The sequence below is a fragment of the Vulpes vulpes genome, chromosome 15 (genome assembly GCF_048418805.1).
Source record: "Vulpes vulpes isolate BD-2025 chromosome 15, VulVul3, whole genome shotgun sequence".
Classification (NCBI taxonomy): domain Eukaryota; kingdom Metazoa; phylum Chordata; class Mammalia; order Carnivora; family Canidae; genus Vulpes; species Vulpes vulpes.
The window spans coordinates 75,275,846-75,303,175 of record NC_132794.1 but is presented as its reverse complement, the minus strand read 5'-3'; the positions used below and the strand labels follow the sequence as shown (position 1 = coordinate 75,303,175).

At 52.2% G+C, this 27,330-nt stretch overlaps 1 protein-coding gene and 1 long non-coding RNA gene across 7 annotated transcripts; one reads left to right on the top strand and one right to left on the bottom strand.

The window, feature by feature from the left end:
- The first annotated feature begins 576 nt into the window (after nucleotides 1-576).
- On the top strand, nucleotides 577-27,114 carry PKM (pyruvate kinase M1/2). 6 transcript variants are annotated; one of them, XR_011997458.1, is made up of 11 exons: nucleotides 577-859; nucleotides 10,952-11,133; nucleotides 11,912-12,003; nucleotides 16,837-16,968; nucleotides 17,479-17,665; nucleotides 18,203-18,473; nucleotides 20,124-20,274; nucleotides 20,503-20,655; nucleotides 23,152-23,883; nucleotides 25,602-25,783; nucleotides 26,420-27,114. XR_011997458.1 is itself a non-coding variant. In XM_072739079.1 (11 exons), exons 2-11 carry the CDS (start codon nucleotides 10,980-10,982, stop codon nucleotides 26,524-26,526), a joined length of 1,596 nt encoding a protein of 531 aa, XP_072595180.1. In that variant the 5' UTR covers nucleotides 577-859; nucleotides 10,952-10,979; the 3' UTR covers nucleotides 26,527-27,114. The 6 variants fall into 6 exon arrangements, 4 of the variants coding, with proteins under 4 accessions (XP_072595180.1, XP_072595178.1, XP_072595177.1 ...); XM_072739079.1 differs by having other exon boundaries at nucleotides 23,717-23,883; XM_072739077.1 differs by having other exon boundaries at nucleotides 23,152-23,318.
- Nucleotides 25,585-26,665, bottom strand: LOC140595667 (uncharacterized). The gene is made up of 2 exons (XR_011997460.1): nucleotides 26,374-26,665; nucleotides 25,585-25,856 (listed from the first exon to the last, which is right to left on the bottom strand). It is a non-coding gene; the product is annotated as an uncharacterized lncRNA (long non-coding RNA).
- Nucleotides 27,115-27,330: the final 216 nt, after the last annotated feature.

The window sequence follows — 27,330 nt, the reverse complement described above, 5'->3', positions numbered from 1 at the left end:
TACCAATCACCGGGGAAATCGGAAAATACCTTGGAGAAAAATAGAAGAAAAGCTCCAACGACATTGATCGAAAACCATGAGATTGAAAACAAAAGGGCTGATTCCTGCAGATTATCTGCCGTAACGTTCCACATCTCGTTCCTGATGGGTCAGTTGTGCACTAACACGAACACCTTCCGTTCGCTTCCCAGGACTGCAGCCCCAACCGGTCCTCCCTGTGACCCTCGGAACAAAACGGCCTCGCACCCCCGCGGCAGGCCCTCTCCGCCCTCCCGAGCTCTTCCGCCGGCGACCTCCGGCCACCCCACCAGGCTCCAGCCCGCCCCACCTCCGGACCCCACCTCGGCTCCCGGGCTTCCCGGGCGAGCGTCCGCGGCGCGCGCCGCGGCGGGGCCCCCGCGGGCTGGGGAGGGGCGGGCCGGGGGCTCGGGGGCTCGGGGGCTCGGGCTGGGGGCGGGGCTCGGGGGCCGGGCTGGGGGCGGGGCCTGCCGCTCGCCACTTCCCCATTGGCGGGCGGCGGGCGCGGCGCGGCGGCCGAGTGCCGTGTCCTTCCGCGCGGCATGTAGTCCCCCGGAGGGCACCCTGACGCCGCGCCCGGCCCGCCGCGCTTCCTCCCGACGACGAGCGGCCCGGCGAGGACGCAGGGGGCGGGGCCCGGCGAGCCGGGAGCCGGGATTGGGCGCAGGGCGGGGCGGCGGAGGGATTGCGGCGGGCGGCGGGATAACCTCGGCGCCCCGGCGGCCGCCCCCCGCACAGCAGCGCCGCGTCGCCAGCGTCCGCAGCGCTTGCACCGCCTGCACCACCTGCACCGCCCGCAGCGCCCGCACCGCAGCGCAGCTCGAGCCGGACCGCGCCGGAGGTGAGCGGGGCCGCCGCCGCCGCGCCGGGCGTCCCCCCCGGGCTCCCCGCGCCCGGGCTCCCGGGCATCCTGCTCGGGGGCGAGGTGGGCTGGCGCCCCGGCCTGGCCTGCCCTTCAGAGCCCCCGCGTCCTCCCCCGCCCCGGGGCGCGCTCCCTTCTGGCCTCGCCGCCGCCGCCTGGATCCGCTCGCATCACCGCCTTCCTTGCAGCAAATCCTCCTCCCCGGGCTCCCTCCTGCCCCCCGAGCCCCGCTCGCCCCCGCCCGGGTCCCCGTCCTCCCGATGCTGCCCCGGCGCCTCCCCGCGCCGCGTGCTCCTCCCGCGCCCCCGCCCCTCCCCCACCCGCGCTGGGGCCTCCCCTCCCCCTCCTTCCCCTCCCCCTCCCCCGCCTGGTCACGTCCGCTCCTCCGCATCCCTGTCCTCCGCGCCCTGATTCGCCGCGCCCGCGGCCTCGCTCCTCCCCTCGGGGCCGGGCTCGTCCGCCGGCGCCCCCCGCCCCGCCCCCCGGTGCCCGCGGAGGCGCAGGGGCCGGTCGGGGGCGCAGCCCGGGGCCCCGATCCGCCGCGCTGCTCCGGGGTCCCCTCCCCGCCCTCCCCGCCCGGGGACCTGCGCAGCCTCCGCCTCGGGGGACCCACGCGCCCGGAGCCTGGAGCCCGGCGGTCCCGGGAGCGGGTGGGAGCGGGTTCGGGGCGCAGAGGAAGCACCGGGGAGCTTGGCGCCACGGACCGCCTCCCCTCGGTGCAGCCGGTGCTGAGCTGCTCTGGGGCGGGGGGGTCGCTGGAGGGTCTCGGCGCGCAAGGCTCGGGAGGATCCGGGCGCCGCGGACGGGCTGCGGCGCCGGTGCCCTGGGCGGGGGCCGCGCTCTCTGGGTTCGAAGCCGGGAAGGACCTTCCGCTGTGAAGGTCATTGAAGAGCCTGGTGGAACGGCGTTGCGTTCCTCCGCTTTTTATCCGTGTTCTTCAAACCCAAGGCGCGGATCAGTCAGAGCTGATGAAGGTCCGGGCACGGTGGACAGAAGTTAACAGGCGTTTAGAATCGAATTTGACTCATTAGCATACAGGGATGGTGCAGGGGGTCCCCCGTGTGACGAGTAACCTCTTTGCTCCTGACTGTTGAAAGGATGGGTTACTGTTCACACTGGGCGCAGGGTCTCCTCTCTAGTGAGAAAATGTCCAGAAGAGATGACTCCGGATGTGTTCCTCGGTCACTGAGCACAATTACATAAACTGTACTTCAGCACGAGGGCTCATCTCCTCCTTGCCATCCCCAAACACATACTCCTAGTTAATCTTGGGATTAATTCCTAAATCAGGGTTTCTAAATACTAGACATCTCCTGGAAACCAATCCCCTAAGGGATCCTGGTACAGTGATTACAAAGTAACTAATAAAGGTTACCTTGCAGCTCCCCGCTCGGCTACAGGGGCTCTTTGGTCTCCTGAGGTTAGTAGACAAAGGAAGGCCAGGAGGGTCAGAATTCTGGCCGTTGGTGTTGGGCTGTAAGACTAGAAACAGACCTGCAGCCCCCACGCTGCACTCTTCCCCCGCTGTCCCCACCTGCTCCGGGTGGAGTTCTAGAATTTGCTCAGCCAAGTGGTCAAGCGCGAGGTTGGGATTGGAGGCAAGGACAGTGTGGCCTCCTGTTGGTAGTACTGAGGGTGCAGCCACTCCCTGGGGTACAGAGGATATCCTAGGTCAGGACTCCTGCTCTGAGGCATTGTGAGCAAATAATTTACTCTCTTGATGCCTGAAGATGCTGTTGGGAAATGCAGTGGGGCTGTCCTGAGGGGAGGGGTATGTAGCCCATCACCAGGTTTGTGGATGAGTGGGGAGGCCTCTGGGGGAAGATGACTCAACCTTTCAACCTCTCTGCTTTTGAGAGAATTCTCTTTGTTGGGTGAGTGGGAAACTGCATTGTGGTCTTCACAGGTTTAAAAAGTCCTTTCTCTTCATTTAGTGAGTCAAATAGTGAAACACACATTTTCCCCAGTTAAGTGAAAAGTGGTTGTCCAGGTTGTCCCGGCTCTCTGTACTCCTCTAAGAGCTTAGGTGCAGCGTGACACAGGCCTGTGCCCAAGTAACGTAGTCTATGCACCTGCATTCCTGAGACTTACCCAGGGGACACAGCAGTTCTTTGTGGGAGGGGGGGCTGTTATGGTTATGAATAATGATGACTGAAAGAATGTTCTTGAACTCACCTCTGACTTGAGTCAAAATAGACGGACATTAGTCTCTTGCAGTCTTAGTTTAGCTGCTCTCATTCTAAGCACTGTGTTAGGAGTAAATAATTTTGGTGTTGAATTCATAGTTTAACAGAAAGCATTTTTGGGTGTCTAATAATTTGCCAGTGACCTGGCCAATTTGGTAGGGGGGACTCCAGACAGAGCTAGTACCTTGTACAAGTTGCTTCTGTGTCTTGGATGTTGTGACATTAATGGGGTGGGGGGTGTCACGGGAAAAGCCATTTTATTTCTTAAAGCTGTGTGTTTCTTAATGTTGAGGCAGTGAAAGAAATGAGGAAATGGCTGTGAGCTAGGAAAAACCCAACTCTTGCATTGTCAACTCACACTACCCTGGTTCTAATTTATGTTGCTTCAGCTTGTATGAAGGCATGTCAGGATGTGTTATTTTGGCCAAGAGCTAAGGGGAAAATGACTCATTTGACATTTTATTTCTGAATCATTCCAAACGTCTACAGTCAAATCTCAGTTAGGTGGTACCCCACAAGGATGAGTCGCCCGTTTGAGCAAAGTTCTCTTGCAGCCTTGTTGAGGACGTTGGGAGATGTAGAAGTGGTTTGCTCGGTGGGAGATCCTGTATGAGGGGAGCCTGGCTGGCTCAGCCAGAAGAAAGCGGGACTCTTGATCTTGGGGTCGTGAGTTTCAGCCTCATGTTGGGTACAGAGATTACTTTAAAAAAGAAACATTTTTAAAAGTCCTCCAGGACTGTGAGTCATCACTTTAAACCTCAGTTCTGGTCCAGCCAGGACTAGAGTTAAAGAAAGAGCGTTCTTAATGCGAGCATGCTCTGGGAACTTGGGTTTTTCACCACCAGCCAGTCTCAGACTAGACCAATGAATAGTCTGCTTGTTTGGGGCTTTGTTAAGGAAGCTGTTTGGGGGAAGGTGAGCCAGGGTGGGTAGTGGATGGTGGTGTGCAACATCTGGTGGGCCTCCCGGTGTGACTGCTCAGCTCAGGGGAGGGGGTGTTGGCAGAGCCACCGAGTGGTGCGGCGCCCGCCCCTGCAGCGGGCTGTGCCGTTCTGCACGTAGGAAGGAGGGCCTGCAGGAAGGAGGGCCAGCCGGGCTGCAGTACCTCCGGCGGCCTCTGAGACTTACCTCCCCCACTTCTGTCCATAGCAAAGCTTCTGGGGAGCTCTAAGCCTCTCTTCCCTGACGCCAGCAAGCTATGTTTGGAAGTTAGGCAGGGGCCGTGGTGGGGGAGATGCCAAGCCAAGCTGTGACAGTGCCAGCTTAGCTGATATAGTTCGAAAAGGTCTCTGGAAAGGCGCCCATTCCTTCCGAGCCTTTGAAGTCGACCTACAGCTAGTACTTCTTTAACTTCAGGTAATTAGTGTCTTCCGTGTTTCCAGCGACGAGGGCAAAAGAATTAACCCGGTCAGTGAATCAGTCACGGTATAGGAGACAAAACCACGGGCAACTTGAAGGAGCCCTGGGAGTTTTAATCTCGTTAGAGGTAGGGAAGTAGAGGCTTTTGATAACTGGTATCCCTCTTTTGTTATGTCATTAGAAAACAGGTTAATGTCACCTATCCAGAGGGTCTACATTTTAAAGCTCTGACAATATTGAATGCTGGCAGAAGTGTTAGAGGGCAAGAACTCACATTGCTGGTTGGTTGTAAATGGATATAACCACGTTAGAGCCCTTCAGCAATATTTAGCAAAATAGAAAATAAACATACCCTGTGACTTAGGAATTTCATTTCTGGATATTTATAGAAGCTCGCACTTGAACATACAGCCGTGTACTAGGAGAATTGTTGATTGCGTTGAATAATAGGGGGAAAATTGACTGGATCGCCAACCAGTAAGGGAATGCATAAATAACCGATGTAGTCGTGCAGCGGATCGGTATAGTCGTTTATATGAATTAACTAGATCTATGTACCCGCTGGATAGATCTTATATGTGCTGAAAAAAGCAAGATGTTTATTTGTACAGTATCGTACTGAGGGCATTTTAGAAAAACGGTGTCATAGGGATCAGTATAGATATAGATGCTTAAATGGATTAGAAGGATACAAAAAAAGTCTACAGGAATTCTGGCTAAATGTTAGTAGTCAGTTCTGGGTGGTAGAAATACAGATGTTAATATTCCTTTTTTTTTTTCTTCAGTTAAAAATAAAGCAAAATAGAAGCAGATCTGTGAAAGTCACTTTAGGAAGACCAGTTGTACTAACTAGGTCAGTGTTCTTGGAGAGCTGGGACTGCCCTTCCTCCTTTCATCCTCCCCTTCTCTCCCTCCAGCTATGATGCAGGACAACCCCTCCTTTAAATGCTGAGCTAGAACACCTCACTTTGCGGAGGCTATCACCCATTCTGGTTGTGTATCAGACTTTGAAGGGCTCTAACCTAGAGTCCCAGGTCCCTTGCTACTTCCAAACTATGCATATCATGCCCTAAAACACTGCCTCACTATTTTAAGCCTAGTAAGGAGGCGTGGTAACACAGGACAACAAAAGTTTCATCCAAACTTCCTTCTTCAGGCTGAAACCACTTCTCTGCTCTGAGCTTCTGTGGTCAAACAAGGACATCTGAGGTTTCTCTGTCTTGGGACTTCCTGCTCTGGAGTGGAGTGGTTCTTTGGAGGCTGGGCCCGTGTTGTATCTACTTTTGTGCCCTAATCCCACTTTACTTTGAAATATGACTTGAGACTCCTGCTTGTAAAACCACATCCCTGAATAAATAAAAGCAAGGGAATTTTACTTGAACCTGCAAGTGGGCTCATTTTGTTTCATGTAAGCAGGTGAGCTAGACTTTGCTGTCTGCTAGGGAGCATGCTGAGGGTTGAAGGAACCTCAGCTCCCTCCTCCATATCTCGCTCCATATATAAATGCACGATATCATTACTCTAACTGTTTATCAGGGCCAACAGCCATTCGGTGCAGACCTTACTAGGTTCTGTGGGTGGCCTGGCACCTGTTTTGATCGTGTTGTCAGATTGGGGTCAGTCTTGGGAATTGGGAATTCTATTGCTTCATCATCTAGGAACTCTCTAGAGAGCACGCTGGCCTGAATGCCTTGTCTGTTCTGAAGATGTAGAGGCTTTCATCATGCTAGCTTGGAGACTTGGAGGTGTAGGTAGCATATTGATGACAGAGCAAGGACCACAGTTGTGGGCATCAGGTGCCATCATCGTTGGGTTACTCTGTATGGCGAGGTCAGCGTCAGAGGAAACTTGGTGCGGAGAGCCCTGGCTGGGTAAAAATTGGCTTGTGTGCATACAGCTCACGGGCCAGGCTGGTTTACTAGGGCAGAATGATTTGGGCCTTTGTGAAAGAATCAGTGGAGTGAAGCGTGAATCTTTCCCGGCACAAACTTGCCAACAGTACTGGCCCTAAGAAGTGGCATGTCGTATCTTTTATGTGATTCCCTCCCCTTGTGTTTTCTGGAGCGTGGCTGAAGACCTGTGTCTGGCACAAAGGAAACTATAGTTTTGGAGAACCAGGAGCTGCTTAAGATGAGAAAGGAAAGGTGGGCCGGGGACCTGTGGAGCTCAGGTGTGACCGTGCCCACCCCATCCCCTTGGCTGGTAAGGCTTCTCACGGTGTCTCCTTTCTCACAGAGGAGAAATGGCTCTGAGGAAGATGTTACTGCAGGGGCTCAGGCTCAAGAATAAGGTTGCCGTACCTGGGCATGGCATTTGCCACCATCAGTGGATACGCCGGGCTTCTACTGTAGGCTGGAGGTTGGCTCTGCATGTCTGTGCCTCCCGGGAGGAGGGTGCAAGAGTGAGTCAGCCGGGCCCCCTTTGGCTGCGTGTCCCGGCAGGCGCTGTCCAGACGGCCAGCATGAGGGAGGGAGCTCTTCCCAGAGGCCCGCCTGGAAACCAGGGCTTTGGCTGCTGCCCTGGGGCCAGGGGAGAGTCCTCGGGGGTTTTGGCAAGGACTTGAGGTAGTGGTGGTTGACAGGATGGGAAACTGGTACTCAGGAGGACCTGAGAGGCAGGCAGCAGAGCCCTGACTTCCAGCAAGGGGGGCTCAGAGGCTGGGAGCTGAGTACTCTGGTTTGGTAGACGTGTCTAAGGGCACTTTGAGATCTTGTAGGAGTCTGGACAAGCAAGCTTTTTTTTTTTTCTTTTTTTCTGATTACTGGTGTGGAAATCCATTCAAATGCCAAATAAATGTTCATTATTATTATTATTATTATTTACATTTCATAGGCTGGGTGAGCAGAAAATCAGCTTGCAAAACCTCAGATTTAAATTGAGGTGGTAAAATAGGGTTGTTGTTTGAGCGCAATATAATTGTATTTGCTAATGGCATCTCCTGGCCTTGGAGACAGCCCTTCTGTACCAGAATATCCTTGTTACAAAGATTATGCTGTGAAGTTTGAGGCCAGACTAAACAGGCAAAGAAAGAAGTTTGCTGGATTTGGATGCATAACTAACAGGTTTGGAGCATAGAATTGTCCTGTGGTCTATGTTAACTTTTTTTTTTTTTTTTCTTTCTTTCTTTGGTGTTCTAAGTGGATCAGAGTTGGCCTTCTTAAGCCAGTGGAATGGTCTGGCAATGCTTTTGTGATCTGGGGCCTGAGACGTGTTATCTCGCCTCTGCCACATTTAAGCAGAGTATTCCTGAAGTGCATAGAGAGGCGGTTGATTAATGAAACCAGAAGCTAAGCTTCATTTTTGTTTTGATTCCAACATTTTTACCAAGAAACTTATAAATGTATCATTTTCGGAAGAGGTACATTTGTGATTTTTCTTAATACAAAAATATTTCACATCAGTAAACTTATTAGTAAAGCGAAGAAAACATTTTGCTGTAATCCTACCACCCAGGTGACCTGCCATTACTTTATGGGTAGATAGACTTCCAGGCCTATTATGCGTGTTTAGTGTAGTAGCCCTTCTCCCTCAAAAACTGGGAGTTGACCAGGTTCTTGTATAGAATAGTGAAATGTTAATTAACCACAGATTTAAAGGGAACTTAGAGCGAAAATAATCTGGGTATTCAGGAGGAGATAAAGCATCATAGAGCTAGCAAGAACTTCCTTTACCTGCAAATTTTCTGTTACCATTTTCTTGGTATTTCCTTGGAGGTATCTATGTGTGTGTGTGTTTTAAGATTTTATTTATTTATTAGAGAGAGAGAGAGGCAGAGGCAGAGGGAGAAGCAGGCTCCATGCAGGGAGTCTGATGTGGGACTCGATCCCGGGCCCCTGGGATCATGCCCTGAGCTGAACACAGGCGCTTAACCGCTGAGCCACCCAGGCATCCCATATCTATGTTTTTCTCTGTAACATAGCCAAGTCGTCTCCGGGAGCAGCTACCATCTGGTTACCTAGTTATTAAGGTCATATTTCTATTGCTCCAAAGAACTTCAGTTACACTCAGCTTCTACCTTGATCCTTGTACAGCTCTGCAGAGCAAACCTTACTCAGCTCTGAGCGGTCTTTGCAAGTGGGGCCAAGGAGCCACCCTGAGCCACAAAAAGGACATTATGTCACCGGAAGCCCAAGCCCCGAGAACACAAGGTATGACCCAACAACCAGTAGCCCCGGCCAGGTCTTTGTTTGCAAGGAAACACTCTTGTCTCGGGTCTAGAGAAGAGACAGCTGACTATGTTTTTGTGTTTTTTATGTTTCTGTTTTTGGTTTTTGTCAGCTGGTGTTTTTTTGTTTTTTAAATTTTATTTATTCATGACAGACACACAGAGAGAGGCAGAGACACAGGCAGAGGGAGAAGCAGGCTCCATGCAGGGAGCCTGATGTGGACTCTATCCCGGGGCTCCAGGATCACGCCCTGGGCTGAAGGCGGTGCCAAACCGCTGGGCTATCAGGGCTGCTCCAGCTGGTGATTTTTAAGAAGATGCAGGTTAATTATTCCAATCCACTCTTTGAAGATCTTGTTTTATTCATGATGACAGTCCTCAGACTGGATGATGATTCCACTTGGCGGCCACAGCTAGGCCTTTGTGTTCCAGTTGGCTGGGTGTGCCACCTGGTGCCATCTCTTCAGTCATGTTCTCTTAACAGGCAGACTTACCTCAGCCCCGCCATGTGCTCCGAAGGCACATGAGCCCTGACTCCACACGAGTGCCAGTAAAGAAACCCTGGCTGCCGAGGCAGGCCCTCTAGTAATTCATAAATTCTTCAGATTTGGGGAAGGAGGGAAGAGAGGTATAACTTTGGTTTTGACAAGCTTTGAGGTACACGGAAAGGTTGTTCAGCAAACACTGGAACACTCCACAGTACTAGGTGCCAACAGATAACAGGTAGGTCACAGAGGAGAGGACCTCCAAACGTTTTCGTTTTGGTGCCTGGTGTGTATTAGGGAGTTAGGAAACACACGTTGAAAGGAGCAGTGTATTTGCCGTGTGGAATAGTTAGCCAATATCTTATTTCCCCATTTTTGAAGTATTAGCCTCTGTAGCTGAGGATGGGTAGCCATCCGTTTTCACTAGCTGACAAGTTTTGCTCACAACTGGTCACAGAACTTCTTGGGCGTGTATCAGAATTCTTGAAGGTAGCAGATATGGGCTGAGATGCAAGCTACCCCGAGAGGCCCCAAAGTCAAGGGCGGGGGGAGGAGGAAGTAAAAGTGGCATGTATGGCCGTGCCTGGATTCAGAGCCCTGAGAGTTAGGAGGAGCTGGGACAGGCCTGAGGAGAGGCTTGGTCAGGAGCCTGGGCTGAAGCCTTGAAGCTCCCAGGGTGTTAGGAGTAACCCTTGGTCCAAGAACTTGAAGAAGGGACAGCCTTGGGATGAGGAGGGTCGAGCTTCTGACTCACATCCTTACCTGATGGTTCTTCAGACCAGCCTGGAAGCTTCTTAGGTCCCTATAATCAGCAAACTAACCGGCTGAGTGAGTTTAGCTGTCAGTAGTGAAGGAAGCAAAGGTCGGGACAGTTGTCAGGATAGTGACCTGGTCTGGTTAATTACCTGAAACAGATGGTCTTTGCGGTGTGCTTGTCAGAAAGGGAATCGGGATGGTGTATCAGAAAATCTGGTGGGGGAGAGGGTTTGGCCAGCAGTCTGGATTTCCTCAGGTGTAACTGTCCGGTTAAAGTAGCTGTAATACGTCTAGAACCCGACCAGTGCCATTGGGGTTATCTGGTTTTATGCAAATTGCTTTGCATGTCCCTAAAGTCCTGCTGACCACAAGTAGCTGTGGTTTTCAGGTGCAGACTCCTGGGGTGAAAGTGCGCTCGGGATTTTGGGTCAGCTCTGCTTCCTGTCCAAGGAGTGGTTCTTACTATCTGTCAGTGAACTGGGATCGGCTCTCCTGCCAGAGTGAGCCAAGGAATAAACTTACATGTTGCTCTGGCTTAGTGAAAATCTAGGATTCCAGAGGTCAAAGGACTGCCTGGATGATGATTGTCTTTACAACCAGGAAAATCACTTTGAGTTTGGGTGGGGATTATTAAAAACCACTATGGATGCCCCACCCCATAGCGGACGTTTATAGCTTTGAGATAGCTTTTCATACAAAGATTTATATTTGCCAAGATACTAAACTAGCAGTTAGTGCTTTCTGTCGCCGGAAGGTTGGTCACGCCTTCCTTTGGAGGTAGCTTCCTTCGATGCCTGTGAGATGTTGTTTGGAGGAGGACGAGCAAAGCTGTCAAAGCAGATACCAGCCCGTTGTAAGGGAGATCTGCTTACAGCGGATGCTTGGGAAGTACGTGTGTTGGGGACGAGGTTTTAAATTGGTCTTTGAGGTCCTTTCCACTTGCTCATGGTCATGTGAACCCTTTGCCCGACTTGAGTGCCCACGCGACCAGAGCATGGTGGGGCTCCCTGTGGCTCGTGCAGAGTGTGCTTATTGAGTTAATGTGTAAGCAGGAAACAGCCTCTTGTGCTAAGAGATCTGTTAACCACCTGGGCTTCTCAGACTGATATTCTCTCTTCAGTTCCCCTGGATCCAGGACCTCAGCAGCCATGTCAAAGCCCCATAGTGATGTCGGGACCGCCTTCATTCAGACCCAGCAGCTGCACGCGGCCATGGCTGACACGTTCTTGGAACACATGTGCCGCCTGGACATCGACTCCCCGCCCATCACGGCCCGGAACACTGGCATCATCTGTACCATTGGTGCGTGGGTGTGTCCCCCGCTGCGCCCCTCCCCCCCAAAAAAACAGGGGCTTCATATGACCGTGATCTTCCCTGAAAAGACAAAAGAAATGTAGCAAACCTGGGTGCTGAGCGAGATGCTACACAGGTTCTTTGGGAACTCTGGACTCCGGTCCTAGGAAGTTGCAATAAGGAATTTTGCGTGCTCTGTGTTTGCTGCTAAAGGCAGAATATAAACAGTGTGTTCCTTAGCACATCTTTTAGGAGCATCTCAGAAATCTAGGGAAGATCCTTTTTTTTTTTTTTTAAGATTTTATTTATTCATGAGAGAGACACAGAGGGAGGCAGTGACACAGGCAGAGGGAGAAGCAGGCTCCATGCAGGGAGCCCAATGTGGGACTCAATCCTGGGACCCCAGGATCACGCCCTGAGCCTAAGGCCGACGCTCAACCACTGAGCCACCCGGGGATCCCTGGGGAAGATCTTTTTGACTTGCTGTGTGCAACCAAGATTTTGTGGTTGGACATCTGGCTAGGCTTCAAGGCCAAGTCTTACTTAGGCCTTCTTAGTTAGATGGGGGCCTGTAGGATTTCAGGGGCATAGCAAAAGCATCCCCTTAGCTCAGGGAAGTGGGTAAACATAATATTAGTCATGTATATGCTTTTGAAAGAATTTTGAGCTGTTTCTGGGAGGAAAATTTAGGGGAAAAGGATATCAAGAGTTCTTCAAACTTGAAAGTGTTATTCCTCCTTTGAATATTTAACACTTTGGCTTTAAAACTTTTTCCCCCCTCCACTAGGACCAGCTTCCCGATCGGTGGAGACGTTGAAGGAGATGATTAAGTCTGGAATGAATGTGGCTCGTCTGAACTTCTCTCATGGAACTCACGAGGTGAGCCTCAGCTGGACAGCCTGGCCATAGGGGCAGCCTGTAGGAAATTGGGTGGCAGTGTGGTTCATTTAGTCATAGTGAATTAGGCAAGAGGAAGTCTGGGGTTTACAGCCAGTGGGACGAGTGTCTTCACTGGCCTATCCTATCATCCTTTCCCCATCTCCTGCCATCCCAGTTGGCCAAGTCTTCTTATCCAAAGATGACCTATTTGGTTATTGGCCATGGTTTTCTCACACTCGTGTACTGACAAAAGTGTGGAAGGGTTGGGGCACCTGGCTGGCTGAGGCAGAGGAGCATACAACTCTTGATCTCAGAGGTGAGCATTTGGGGCCAACACTGAGTGTAGAGCTTGCTGGGAAAATAACTTTAAAAAAAGAGTGTGGAAGGGTTCTACTGGAAAACCCTGTAAGCCATTAGGTAGCATGGCCTCAGTGCTTGACATCTCCTACCCCTGGGTTTCTATAGCTGTTCATATTGCAGTGATGAACCAAAAAATCACCCTGAAGGTTGATTTTTGGCTGAGTGTAGACCCAAGATAACTGAGCAGGTCCAAGAGAAGAGTTTCTATACCATTGCAAGTTAAGGACCGAGTCCAATGTAATCACACCATCCAGCATACAGTACCCCACTTCATCAACACTGTTCCTAGCCTCTCTCTTCCCACGGGTTCTAGCATGTTAAAATAGAGTCAGCACACTCCCCAGCAGCCTGGTAGGAAAGGATCTGTACTGAGGCTGAGTATGAGCTGACTTGACCTATGGACAGAGACTTGACCCAGGGACCAGGTGGCAACTCTTGGGATATGCTCCATCCCCCCTCCTGTTCGCAAACTCATTTTGAGGGAGGAGTGGAGGTTCCCTGAGGGACAATTCCTTTTAAAACCCATTGGGTTCCATCATAAGCTGTGGGATTTCAAAGTGGTGTTGATAAAGAAGTAATGAAGGCGCCAGACTTTTCCTTCTCATGACTTCTGATACTTTCTGTTCAGAATAAAGAAAAAGCTGCCCTGTAAGGACAAGTGGTGAGGGGTTGCCCTCTGGCATTTGGAAGCTGGTCTTTAGACTAAAAATAAAGCCTCAGGAAGTACAGCCCAGGAGGTGAACTTCTCCTTCTGGAAATGTGAGACTCTCCAGCATGGGTTCCCTAACCCAGTTTCATAAACAGCCTATGGCCTGGCAGGCAGCTGGCCTCCAAATGTCATGGGGGCCTCACTGAGTTCAGAGGAGCTGGGCTCAGCCGGCACTTCAGGCAGGTTAAGACACGTCCGTGGTGACATTCTGCAATTTTCCAAAGTCGGGGTCCTTGGCAGGAGTCCCCAGGAATTCTTGCAAGGGTTAGCTCAGCCCAGAGAGAGAGCTAAAGATATCAGTGGGGATCAGTTCACCATTGATCCCTGCTGCCGGACCATGCCAGGGTCTGCTGGGTGCAGCAGAAGCAGCAGAAATAGATTTGAAGAAGTTGACCTTTAACAAGGCTTGATGGCTTCTCCCATCCAGTAAATTAACACCGCAGCAGCTCCAAAATGGCAAGGCTGTGTGGTGTCTGCTACACCTGCTGGACAGGGGGGCTGGCTCGGGGATTTGGACTTTTGAATCTTGTTTTAAAAACAAGAGCCATTTGGAGATAATCTCTGCTTACTTATTCCCAGATTAGAATTGGGATTTGGGAAAAACAAAAATGCCCAAGTTCCTGTTGTTTGAGGTTTTTGACTAGAATAAAGTTGTCTCTGGGATCAAGGGTTTGAAAACTCCTCTGAAATTGTTCTGATATCCTATAATGTCACATAAGCAGTTTGACCGCATATCCGAGTTCTTACTTAATACCCACCTTTGATTAGTGGCTACAATCTGCTTTCCCAGCTCTTGATAGTTTTTAAATACTCTTCTAAACAGAGCATTAAAATAGTTTTCTCTCCTTCACACTGACAGAGGGATGTCTACTGTCTGCATCTGATCTTTTCTGACAGCTTTGCCTGCCGCACTGTCCCTAACCCCCTTGGGCAGTTCATATGTCCAAGAGGTATTCTTACTCAATGTGTGGTCCCAGAGACACAGACCTTTTTTTTTTTTTTTTTTTTTTTTTAAGATTTTATTTATTCATGAGAGAAACTGACAGGCAGAGAAACAGGCAGAGGGAGGAGCAGGCTCCGTGCAGGGAGCCCAGTGCAAGACTTGATCCCGGAACTCTGAGATCACGGCCTGAGCCAAAGGCAAACGCTCAACCGCTGAGCCACCCAGGCGTCCGGAGACACTGACTTTTAAACAGCCTAAATTTAGAACCTTCCACAGGGACAGTATTGATGGATGGAACTCTTTACCGTTTGGTAACATCCAACAAAACCACAGCCATAGTGGAAGACTCAGTACACTTCCCAGAAATGCACCAAAAGATGACAGTATAGAGGATCTGAATGATGTAAGACCTAATAATCTCATTTGTACATAGCAGATGATTTTATGCCCCCCCCCCCCGAACAAAAACACGTGTTGATTTAGAATGTTTATGATTAAGTAAGTTATTAGGCCACCAAAACTCCTCAAGTTCCATAAAATGGAAATTATATAGACCATATTTTCTGGGATATCTTTTTATGCAAATTTTCAGTCTCCAGAAAACTTTCAGGGGCATGGGCACACAGTAGGTTAATCATCTTACTCTTGATTTCAGCTCAGGTCATGACCTCAGGGTTGTGAGATCAAGCCCCACATCAGACTCCGTGCTGGGCATGGAGTTTTCTTAGGATCCTCCCTTTCCCTCTGTCACTCCCCTACTTCATCCGCAAACAAAACTTACAGGCTTAAATGTACTTTTTGGAAAGCAAAAGTCTTAATGAAAGTTAATGAAATACTTAAAACACTAGGAGCCAAATAATCTAAAAGGGATAAAAGAAAAGCACTGATCTTAAAGCATAACTTGATAAAACAAAATGAATTTGACAAACCAAAAATAACCTCCTGTGAAACAAACTTCTGGAAAGCCTGGTCAAGAATGAGGATGCATAAAAAGACCATGAAAAGGGACTATTTCCCATATATTAGGAGAGCGTTTGAAAGTCATAAAAAGACTTCTCTAATTTCTGTAAGTTGAGATGAAGTTAACTATCCTCCAAGAAAAGGTAAGTCCAAGAGGTAGAAAGTATAGATTAACAGCCTGAAGAAATCGGAAAGGTGGGCAGCCCAGGTGGCTCAGCGGTTTGGCACCGCCTTCAGCCCAGGGCGTGATCCTGGAGACCCGGGATCGAGTCCCACGTTGGGCTCCCTGCATGGAGCCTGCTTCTCTCTCTGCCTGTGTCTCTGCCTCTCTCTCTGTGTGTGTCTCGTGAATAAATAAAAAGAAAAAAGAAAAAAAGATCTCGAAAAGGTGACTGTAGGCTCTAGCTCCATCCCAGGTCAATAGGACTTGATGGCTTACTTCTGTCTCCCCTCGAAGGAACTTTGTCATGCTGTTCCAGAGCCTAGAAGTCTTCCCAATATGTTCTTTGAAGCCAACACACACCGTGATAGTGAAGTGAGATGAGGACAGTACTGCAACCAGACAGGTTAGCTCTTGGGGCCTCTCACTTAGAAGCAGAAAGCAAAGGGTAAAATCCAACAGTCCACATCCACTCATCTGTTAAAGGAATTTCTTCCCCTGTGACCATGTAAATTTTATTCTAGGAACATAAAGTCCACACTGGGATGAAATAGAGTGGCCAGTATGAGGTGATGGTGATAACTAGGTGCTCACCTCTGTTCTAAGGACTTCATGGATTCTTTTACTTTTCACATCAGCTCTGAGGAAAAGGCATCTGACAACAATGAAACACCTACTCCTTTAAAATAAATTACCTCTATATTCTGTTCTATACAGAATATTTGTATTCTGTATTGCAAGCTAGCCATAGAAAGACATATTTTCGGAACTCCTAGTACGGATGTCTGCCCCCAGAGAACAAGCCATGGTCCTCATCAGAGACTATAATAGAAGCTGAAGATTCTCAGACACAGACAGCTTCAGGCAGCACCGTCCTTGGAGATGAGACTCTGGTTCCAGCTCCCCCCTCAGCTGCCTTATGGGTGCTGCTCTCCCGGGCAGGCTGAAGGGCAGACAAGGCCTGTCAAGTGCTGAACTGGGTGCCCCTGTTACCAGCAACGTCCTGGTGGCTACACTAAGAGCTTGGTGACGTCTTGGCTTTGAGTCCCTTTTTCAGTCCAGTCGTGGCGAGTGGAAAGGGAAAAGGCTGGAAGCCAGGGCGCTTGGTTCAGAGAGAGGCGCATTTTTCTGTTCCCCTAGACCACTCCAGAAAGCGATTGTGAAAACCAGGTCTGCGGGCCCCTAGGCGATGGCTTATTTAGCTTGAGCTATTGTAAGCTTAAGTAAATAACTCTGGAGTTTGAATTGTAGTTGGAATCAATAGGGGAAAAGCTCAGAACTGCCAACTCTCCCACCGGACTCTGACACTGATTGCCTGGCCAGTATCACCCACACACACGTTAGTGCAAGGTCTTTTTCTCCTGCGGTCTGATTTATTTGCCAAGGGAGCGTGAGCGTAAGGGAGACAGACTTCTTTCATGCTGACCCATGTTTACACCATCCCTGTAGTGGGCTTTGGTGGCCGTATTCTCGGGTTTCTAAGCTTTGGCCTTGAGTGAGTGAGTGAGTGCCACGGAAGGAGTGGGTGGCAACGAGGCGATTGAAATGAGCAAGTGGGGGGTGCTCAGTGAGTGGATGACCCTGACGCCAGACACAGGAGGGTAGAGGTCTGGAACATCACAGGCCTTTGTGGAGTGATCTGCTTCAGCCGCGGCTCCAGATCCTTGGGTGGGAGCACAGCTGTCCTCTTCCTTCCCCCAGTACCACGCAGAGACCATCAAGAACGTGCGTGCAGCCACAGAAAGCTTCGCTTCTGACCCCATCCTCTACCGGCCAGTGGCTGTGGCCCTGGACACCAAAGGCCCTGAGATCCGAACTGGCCTCATCAAAGGCGTGAGTATCTGGGGGCAGTGGGAGGGAAGGTGCAGGAGGCAGTGGGCCCTAGAGAGCCGTCCTCGGTGGCGTGCGTCCCGGTTGGAGGCTGTGTTCCTTGCAGTGCAGATCTGGAAATTCTATTCTTGCTCTTGGGGAGCAAGAAGGGTGTGAACCTCCCCGGCGCTGCTGTGGACCTGCCTGCTGTGTCAGAGAGTTGATTTGGTGTACTTTGCTAAAAAATGGTACAAAGAAGAATCTTTTTTTTACTCTGAGAACCTCCTTCCAAGTCTGTCCGTCGCTTTTCCCCTATCGTTACATAGCGAGACGATGACGTTGTGGGTTCGTTGTAAGTCTTTCTTTCTTGGGTCACTTCCTTGGGAAAAGATTATTTATTTCCAAAGCCAGAAGCTTTATTGTTCCTCATGGCTGGGATTGGAGCATGTTCCCTGGAGGAAAGAGCTTTTCTTTTCCTTCGGAGAGGGCCCGGCTCCTGTGGTTTGGACTCCTGGCTTATTCTCTGGTCTGTAGAGCGGGACTGCAGAGGTAGAGCTGAAGAAAGGAGCCACTCTCAAGATCACCCTGGACAATGCCTACATGGAAAAATGTGACGAGAACATCCTGTGGCTGGACTACAAGAACATCTGCAAGGTGGTGGAAGTGGGCAGCAAGATCTACGTGGACGATGGGCTTATTTCTCTGCAGGTGAAGCAGAAAGGTATGTACTGGAGGCAATGTCTCAGTGTCTAGAACCAGCCCTAAATTTCCTTTGACCCAAGGAAAGTGGGAAGTTTGTTTGGCTGACAGCAAGGTTAAGGCTAGTTTTTCTCAGGATTTCTTTCTGTAATTCCTTGTCCTTTACAATAGATTTTGGCCCAACTTAATCACCTTCTTGGGGAGCATAGGAGAAGATTTCTTTTTCCCCATCCTGTTTGGGTCTTTGTGGTTTCCTACCTTCCATCGCTCAGTGTGATACGTGTCAGGCACTATCCCAAGTATTTTACATGGTAATTTGTTCACGTTTTATAACAACCTTATGAGTGGGTATTATGATCTCTGTCTGACAGTGGGGGGGATCAGGCGCAGAGAGGTTAGTTGACCTTTCCCAGACTATATGGTTAGTGAGTTAGGATCTGAGTTCTGGACATAGTGGCTCCAGCACCCACAATGTGCTGCTTTCCAGTTCACCCTGCTGGGGAGAGCCTGCTTCCTGTTGGACATTGTGCTCCCATCCCTCCACCCCCATTTCGTACAGGTGCTGATTTCCTGGTGACGGAGGTGGAGAACGGTGGCTCCTTGGGGAGCAAGAAGGGTGTGAACCTCCCCGGGGCTGCTGTGGACCTGCCTGCTGTGTCAGAGAAGGACATCCAGGATCTGAAATTTGGGGTGGAGCAGGACGTAGATATGGTGTTTGCGTCTTTCATCCGCAAGGCGGCTGATGTCCATGAGGTCAGGAAGGTCCTGGGAGAGAAAGGGAAGAACATCAAGATAATCAGCAAAATTGAGAATCATGAGGGAGTTCGGAGGTGGGTGCCCTGACCGCCCCCTGCCCCTCAGCCCCAGCCCGGCATTCCAGAAAGCAGACTGTATCCCATGGATACCCAGGTCCCAAACCTGGCGACCTACCCATCAGAGTGCAAACTCCCTAGCTTAGGCTAGACCCACTGGGGAGGAGAAGGCATTCGCATTTTTAATTATTTACATAAGGTTTTTTTTTTTTTTTTTTTTTTTTTAATTTGATGTATTTATTCATGAGAGACACAGGCAGAAGGAGAAGCAGGCTCCATGCAGGGAGCCCAATGTGGGACTTGATCCCAGGACTCCAGGATTATGCCCTGAGTCATAGGCAGATGCTCAACCACTGAGCCACGCAGGCACCCTTATTTACTTAGTTTTTTGTTGAATTTTATTTAAGTAATCTCTATACCTGATGTGGGGCTTGAACCCACAACCCTGAGATGAAGAGTCGCATGTTCTTTCAACTGAGCCAGCCAGGGGCCCCAAGGAATTGGTATTTTTAAGAAAATACATATATATCTTCCCAGGTGATTGGCATGGCGATACACCCCAGAGGTCATTGACATTGTTCTGTAGGCCCAGGGCCCAGTGTTGGAGTGGATGGGGGGGTCACTGCTCGCAGGAGCCCTCATGCTGTCCTCCTGATAAGCGCTACCTATGTTTGCTGGAATAAGAGGACATTTCCCCCCATCCTACACCTCCACCCCATTTTTCCCAGTGGAAGGAAGAAGACAGCAGGCTGTTAGGAAGGTGCTCTTGTTTGGCCCCTCACTTGGGAGATAGGTGGAAGCTCATGGTGTCCTTGTCTTCACTTAAAAGGCAGCTGGCCTGCTGACTGGGCTGGTTCTGGCATGTTCCCAGCTTCCTGGAGGAAAGTATGTGGTCCTAGCTGTACTTCACCTCCTCCCCAGTATCCCCAAGTAGGGCTAAAAGAGTATGGCCAGCTTGGTGACATCTGTTCCTCTGCAGCTCCCTGCTAGGAACATAAGTCACCAGAACTAAAACCCCAGACCTACTTGGGTGGATTAGGCCTGTGCTTGGAGAGGGCGCAGGGGCAGCCCTACCTGCTGTTCGATCTTGCCATCCTTAGCTTTGTGTGGGTGGCCTTTGTACCAGGCAATAGGGAGTCCACCTTCTGTCCTGATAAACCATGGGTGCTACAGCTGTCCTTGGCCACAGGCCAGGCAAAGCCACATGTCCTCATGCCTTCAGCAGGTTGGAGGGGCCCACCTCAAGGAACAGCAGCCCTCAAGTGTCCTTGGCTGGAAGGCCACAAACCTTTGTGTCAGGAGCAGTCAGCTAACCCTGGAAGTGCTGGCTGCAGTGGGGGTGGTAGAGAGGTGCCTTAGGCGGGGCCTCGTGACCTGCAGGGGGAGAGGAAACAAACCCAGGGGGCTTCGGAGGAAACCTTGTCTTTTCCCCTACCCCTTCGTGGAACCTCCATACGAGTGCTAAAGCAGCCCAGCAAGCAGTACTGTTAGCCCACCTTGGGAGACCAGGTAGCTGGAACACCCCATCCCCTTTGTGCCCACAGTGAGGTCCTGGACGGCTGTCCTGGTGAAGGGTTGCTGAGTCAGAGTCCAGGAGAACCTCTGTGCGTCACTGCACTTGCGGCCTTGTTCCATAGAACCTCTCTCTCTCCCTGTCCTCTCTGTCAGGTTTGATGAGATCCTGGAAGCCAGCGATGGCATCATGGTTGCTCGAGGTGATCTAGGCATTGAGATTCCTGCAGAGAAGGTCTTCCTTGCTCAGAAGATGATGATTGGGCGGTGCAACCGAGCGGGCAAGCCTGTCATCTGTGCGACACAGGCATGTGCCTCTCCCCACACTCACACACTCCCGGGCGGGTGCTGCTTGGTCTCTTCCCAGGACCCTGCCCCACGCCTCTCAAACACACATGCACCCTCCCTTCCCCTCGTGCATGCACACAAAGCCGTACTCTTTGCACGAACACAGGATCCAGGGAATCAGCCTGTAAGTCCTTCCTTTCTGGAGACCGCCCAGGCCACATCTCACTAATGCTCTGTCTCCGCGCAGATGCTGGAGAGCATGATCAAGAAGCCTCGTCCCACCCGGGCTGAGGGCAGTGATGTGGCCAATGCAGTGCTGGATGGAGCTGACTGCATCATGCTGTCTGGAGAGACCGCCAAAGGGGATTACCCCCTGGAGGCTGTTCGCATGCAGCACCTGGTGAGTTCCTCGGGCCTCCCCATGTCTGCAGGCTCGGGCTGGGTGGAAGCAGGCTCTGTTACGAGGCAACACCTTTTAGGCTTCTGTGCCCACAACCTTTTATGATCCTCTAAGTCACAGCGAGACTGCGGAGGTGTGTGCTGGGGAGGAGGGGGTGTCTTGGTTTTCTTTCTCTTCTGTCTTCGCTGTCCACGCTCCGTCTCCTGTCTCCTCCTGTCCTGGAGGCATCCTCCTTCATCAGTCTAGCACGGTTCACTTCTGGCCTCGAGGTTGTGAATCTGTCCCATGATTCAAGTACCTCAGTACTTGTCCCTCTTCCTCTGGACAGCCCAGAGGACCCAGAAGAGGCCGTGGGCTCCTGCTCCCTGCCAGCCTGTCTGGCTTCCATTTGCATCCTCACCTGGCCACATCAGGTGTCTCCCCCCGCCCCCAGGGGCCCCGGGCCTGCACTGGAGGCTTTCGTGTGTGTGAGGGGACCAAGCTGGCCTTGCATGGCGCCTGCAGTGGGGCCTGCTTCGCTGAGCTGCTGAATGGTGGGGTTTAGTGACTGGCAGCAAGTCCACAAGTAGAGGCAGGTGAAAGGCGACTGAGCCTGCTGGGGCGTGGAGGGAGAGCCTCCGGAAGAGTCCTGGAGGCAGCTTTTTCCCACCCCGGCAGCTGGCTAGCTCTGACGCTCTTGGGCTTGGCCACGTGCCACTGCCTGGCTCCTTCTCAGTTCCTTGGCCCTGTCTGGTCCTGCTCTAGACACACGGAAGACTTAACCCAGGGTTCACTTACCAGGGCTCCTGAGGCCTGGGAGGCAGAGGCCTGCACATTCACTTTAACAGTAGTCCAGTGTCAGCACTTAACGTGTGTGGAGCTCTGCAAACTTGCCTCATCCTGAAGTGGTTTTTCCTTGACTGTCCTATTCCTTTTCCCATCAGCAGAGGGACCCCGTGCCCTTTGCGTGATGCCGCCTCCCCCGAACTCTCCCAGATGTAACCTCCCCATACACAAAGTCTCTTCCTTTCCTCATTCACTTTTTGTGTGTCCAGTTATTAGCCTGTGTAGATTGATGTAATCTTCGTATATCCCCTGTGTGATAGTTGTCACCCCAACTTATGGATGAGGATTACGTGATGATAAAGCCTTAGTTTGAACCCAGAACTGCTTGCTGCAGGGCCAGTGTTGTCCTGTACGTAGTGTTCCGTCTAGCAGGCGATAAGGCCACGTCTCCATCAGGGGCCTGTACCGGGCTCAGAGATTAATACTCTCCCTCTGGCCTCTGAATTCCAGCTATTTTTCCATAACCAGTTTCTCCTCTGGACAGACAGACACACCTTAGAGAGAACCCCAGGGCTTGGATGGCACTGCTCAGAAGATAAGTGATGAGGTGTAGGTGAGGTGGCCTCTCCTCACGTCCCCAGTTAACGCCGAGCTTCTCTTAACTGTTCACTGCTTTCTCTCGTGTGTTGTGTAAATGAGGCAATTAACCACCCATAACTCAGGGCTAGGCCGTCTCAGGTATGTCCCGTTTCCTGCTTGGTCTCCTGTCCTTTGACTGCATGCACTCCGTTCTTAGAGGAGAAAGAAAACCTTTAACCTAGTGAATCCTGTCTCGTACCTGCCTTTACCGTCCAATTAATGGAATGTTCTTACTGATTTTTCTCACACCCGTCATTCTCTAAGATTCCAATCTTCCAAAGCTTAAATTTTCTACTTCCTGATGTTATCCGAGCAGGTGGTCTGTGACTATAACGGAATGGCTTTCTCATGACTGTGATAATCCTTAATGTTGTAATCAAGCGTCTCTGTTAAACTCAGCTGTGTGCTTCCACAGGCTTCTGTCCCTTCACATGGCTGTTGAGTGTGCCCCTTGCAAGTTTGCCATCTCCCCACCTTTGTGCTTGGACCTCGGTTAAGCTGTGTGGCTTTGGCTTCATCTGACCCCAGCTTTCCAGCGCTGTTCCGCGCGTTTCCATGGCAGGCCATCGGAAAGGCTCCTAGCAGCCGCATGCAAAGGCCAAGCAAGTGCTCCATGTATGCATGGAAGCCAGGCAAGACGCCCCGTGGTAACCAGACAGCCATGTGAGGAGGGAGGGCCTGTTCCTTCCTGTAAGCTGTGTCATGAGGCAGCATGGTCAGGTCCTGCCAGGGAGCGGCGTGGGCCCAGCCTGGGCATGTTCCTATGCCAAGGCGCCAGTGCCTGCCGCCATCTTGTCTCCCTCTACCCCCCACCCCCAATCAGAAAATCCTTCCAGAATGGAAGACCCCATTTTTCCTCTTTTGGAGAGGAAACAGCAGCAGTTTATGCTGGAAATTCTCCAGCCATCCCTGAGCAGTTGGGCTTTCATCATGCTGCCTCTTCGCATCTGCATGAAGGACAGATTTAGCCAATTAACCTAAGGTTACCTTCCTCTGATTAATTCCCCATTCTGTCTTTCCATGTGTTGTCTCTCGTTTTTCTCCCTCCTCCTTCCCTCTTCTTGCTTCTCCTCCCCCCTCCAAACCTTACAGATAGCTCGTGAGGCTGAGGCAGCCATGTTCCACCGCAAGCTGTTTGAAGAACTTGTGCGAGGCTCAAGCCACTCCACAGACCTCATGGAAGCCATGGCCATGGGCAGCGTGGAGGCTTCTTATAAGTGTTTAGCAGCAGCTTTGATAGTTCTGACGGAGTCTGGCAGGTAGGGCCCCGAGGGCAGGTAACTCTGTAGGATAACCAGCCTCTTGCTCCAGCTGATCTAGAAGACGGCTGGGGCGCAGCCCTGCAGCTGGGGCCCAGCTCCAGTCCTCTCCTCGTCTGCAGGAAACCAGCCAGGGAGTCAGGGCAGGGCAGGACCACAAGGGCCTCTGGCTCGGTAGGCACAGTGGCTGCCACAGGCACCTGGTGATGGGCCAGTTCCCATGAACCTTGGTCTTGCGCGGCTCCGCGGCTCCAGTTGTCCGTCGCCTCTTGGCCTCCTGTCTGGGGACACGTCCCTCACCAGCTGTCTGTGAGCCTCTTCCCCTCCGTCTCCCGTGTGACACAGCTCTGACAGTCCTGTCCCCCTCCTGTCCCTCTGGACGGATGTTGCTCCCCTAGATTGCCCGTGAGGCAGAGGCCGCCATCTACCACTTGCAATTATTTGAGGAACTCCGCCGCCTGGCGCCCATTACCAGCGACCCCACAGAAGCCGCCGCCGTGGGCGCCGTGGAGGCCTCCTTCAAGTGTTGCAGCGGGGCCATAATCGTGCTCACCAAGTCTGGCAGGTAGGAGGTGGCAGCGGCTCCCAGGGCACACCCTGCTCGGGGCACCTTCCCTGGGCGTCCCGAGAGCCGTGCGTTGATTGGGGCTCAGATGGCCCTGAGCCGAGGTAAGCCCCTCTGCCTGCCACCTGGTCCTGAGGACCCAAGGTTAGACTAGAGACTTAACTGCAGAACAACAGACTGACTGCACATGCTCACTTGATTATTTGAAAGTTCATCTTTAAAAAAAAAAAAAAAAAAAAAGAACATCTTTTAAGAAAGTAATTGATAAGCAGTTTTGTTCATTCTAGCCACTATATGCCCTTTAAAAGTTCAGTTTGGGAGATTAGTGCTGTTCACTGATGTGCTGTTGGGTTGGTGCACCTGTCTCTGTCTGTCTTTGAGCCCCAAAGGCAAGCAGGTTCAGGCCTAGGAAAGGTTACCACGTCATCTTGCTGGCACCCTAGTGTCGTGCCGCCGAGCTGAGGCTGCTGATTGGCCTTGGTCTTGGGATCTTCTCCTCATCTGGACATGGAGTCAGCCTCTGTCATTGCCCCAGTCTGGGAGTGTGCTCCTCATCCCTGCCTGCAGGGCCACAGGAATTCCTGGAAGGGGAAGAGATGGGGTCAGGCTGGTGGTCCCTGAGCATGGAGGAGCGGCAGGTGGGGTTGCCTGTAGAACTGGGACATGAGATCTGTGCAGATTACCTCAGCAGAGGGCTCCGGATAAACAGTTCCAACCATCAGGGTTGACCTTTGTGGAAAGGTCCAGCCTTTGCTCTTTGGCTATTTTTAGCTCTAGTCTTCTGGGATTTCACTCTAACCAGTCCCGACTTCAGCACTTGCTTCCCTCTGAAGCCTTGTATGGGGGCCAGGCCTTTAGCAGGGCAGCCTCTGCTGTGACATGGCTTAAGTTTCCCGGACACCTGTCGGTGTCCTTAGGGCTTGCCTTCCGAGGCCGTGCCTCCTGCAAGCAAGCCCCTTCCCAGCTCCTGAGACCTGTCTACAGCCACAAGTGTAAAGTATTCAAGGAAGCATGTGGCACTGGGGCCCAGAGGGGCCCTCTACCCTCCAGGGGACTCTGCACAGATAGAGCCTCCCACATTAACCTTCCCATCTCCTGGTCTGGCCTCCTGGGTAATACCCAGGTTTAGCTCTAGAGCCGGGTTGCTAGGACTGTTTTAGGGACTTGGGGGCCATGTAGGCTGGGGGAGAGGGCACAGCAGTAGAGAGGGCTGGCTTTGTAGGTTCCTTGGGGGGCTGGTGAGCTCTGCTGCTGTTCTTTGCAGATGCCAAGAGTCAGGTGCTATTCACATGCTGCTTGGCTTGTAGCTGCTGCTGGCAGCAGGAGGAATGGGTGCTGGTGAGGTTGGGCAGGGCTGTATCTGTGCCAGGATGGGAAAGTTCAGAGGAGGGGCTTCTGCCAACTGTGAGTCGTGTGGGGTGAGTGGGTGAGACTGACCGCGCCGGGTCGGTGTGATCCTGGGGCCCTGGGCTGTGGGGAGGGGGGAAGAAGCCAAGTGGACAGATAGCATAGGAAGAAGAGTCAGATTCTGTTTCTCGGAACGTAGAGGACGAGGGGCAGCCCTGGCACGGGGAGCAGATGCTGAAGTGGCCAGAGTCTGATGCTGGCAGAATGAGTTGGATTAGAGGCTGAGTTGTTGCTGAAGGCCCCATGGGGCTCTGGGAGGCTCTGGAACACTGTTTAATGGTCTCTTCTGCTTGGCCGTCATCCTGTCTCAGGTCCGCTCACCAGGTGGCTAGATACCGCCCCCGCGCCCCCATCATCGCTGTGACCCGGAACCACCAGACTGCTCGCCAGGCCCACCTGTACCGCGGCATCTTCCCTGTGGTGTGTAAGGACCCAGTGCAGGAGGCCTGGGCTGAGGACGTGGACCTCCGGGTGAACTTGGCCATGAATGTTGGTGCGTGGCTGGGAGCAAGGGCTAGGACCTGGAGGGGTGGGGACGGTGCTTGGGCACTGATCTCCCTGGGATCCTAGAGAAAGGGGAACACGCTGACCTTGGAGTGTGCAAGAGTCCTAGCTGTCTTCCCAGGGAATGTTCTCTGAATCCTCCTTCCCATTCCCTGAAGTTCTGGGCTAAGCCCAGGAGGGAGGAGCAGCCTTGGAGTTCTGGGGCTGAGCTGCCCACTTCTCTGTCTTCCCATCCGGGGCCCAAAGCAAAGGATCCTGGAGTCAGGAATGTCCCTTCTTGGGCACCTGCTCCTTGTTGAGGGTTAAAAAAAAATTAGAGCTTTACATCATGGGGTGTCCTACACACAGATCATGTACTCATGGCCTTTGTCCCTAATAAAAGTAGGACGTCCGTGCATGAGAGGGACTACTCCACCCTCTAGAGTATAAATGAATGATGTCCAAAGGTCTCTGGCAGCTGCCATTTCAATTGATAAGAGTCAGGGCCTCCCTGGTCCTTGGGCTGGGCGGCTTGCGCCACCTTGTGGTGGGAGGCAGTAACGGTCACCCAGGCCGGCGGTGGGTCAGCCGGGTGCTCACCTGCCAGGCTCGCTTTTCCTCACCGACCTTTCTTCTTTTCTTTCAGGCAAGGCCCGAGGCTTCTTCAAGAAGGGAGATGTGGTCATTGTGCTGACCGGGTGGCGCCCTGGCTCCGGCTTCACCAATACCATGCGTGTGGTGCCTGTGCCGTGACGGGCCCCAGAGCCCCTCCTCCAGCCCCTGTCCCACCCCCTTCCCCAACCCATCCATTAGGCCAGCAATGCTTGTAGTGCTCACTCGGGGGTTGTCATGTGGCACTGGTGGGCTGGGATGCCAGGGAAGATGAATGCCTCTGTAAAACATGACTTTTTTAGGACCCTGTTCAGTGCAGGTGGCCCAGAGCTGGGCTGCACATCAGGTGACCTCACCCCAGCAATGGACGAGGGAAGGGTGCAGGACTGGAAGCCCCAGAACAGCTCCTGCTTCTCCTCCTCTGTGTACTCCATTCGGTTCCTATAGAAAATGGATACGCAGAGAACTCCCAACCCTGGCCTGGCCGGGTCTAGAGACCACCGGCAAGTATCGCAGCCCAGGGCAGTGGTTCCAGTTACACTGGCTCAGGCCCTTACTTGCTTCTCCACCCCCCTGTCTCCCCCACTCCCACCTGCCCTTCTGTTCCTAGGCTCAGCTGTTGCTGCAGGCAAACACTCCACCCTTCATTTCCCCCACTCCTGCAGCTGCCTCCAGGCCTGTTGCTATAGAGCCTACCTGTGTGTCAATAAACAACAGTTGAAGCACCCATTTCCTTTCTTTTTCTGGTGTTGGGGGTGGGGAGCAGGGGAAGGGCAGGGGGTAGAGGGGGTTTGGGAGGAGGGGGAGACGAACCTCAAGAACCTTGTGCTCCTGGTGGTGTGGCGACCCAGGCCGCCTGCCCTGCTGTAGTCTGCAAGTGCAGAGGTGCTGGGAAAGCAGGAGCTGACAGTCCTGAGATAGGTTCCCCCTTCAGTGCCCCCAGGA

What these genes read in the sequence shown, in the direction of transcription:
- PKM (XM_072739079.1), top strand. Translation starts at nt 10,980, where the DNA reads ATGTCAAAGCCCCATAGTGATGTCGGGACCGCCTTCATTCAGACCCAG. An exon ending in GAACTGGCCTCATCAAAGGC is followed by an intron (nt 16,969 to 17,478) that starts GTGAGTATCTGG and finishes TCTGGTCTGTAG; the next exon opens with AGCGGGACTGCAGAGGTAGA. An exon ending in GAACTTGGCCATGAATGTTG is followed by an intron (nt 25,784 to 26,419) that starts GTGCGTGGCTGG and finishes CTTTTCTTTCAG; the next exon opens with GCAAGGCCCGAGGCTTCTTC.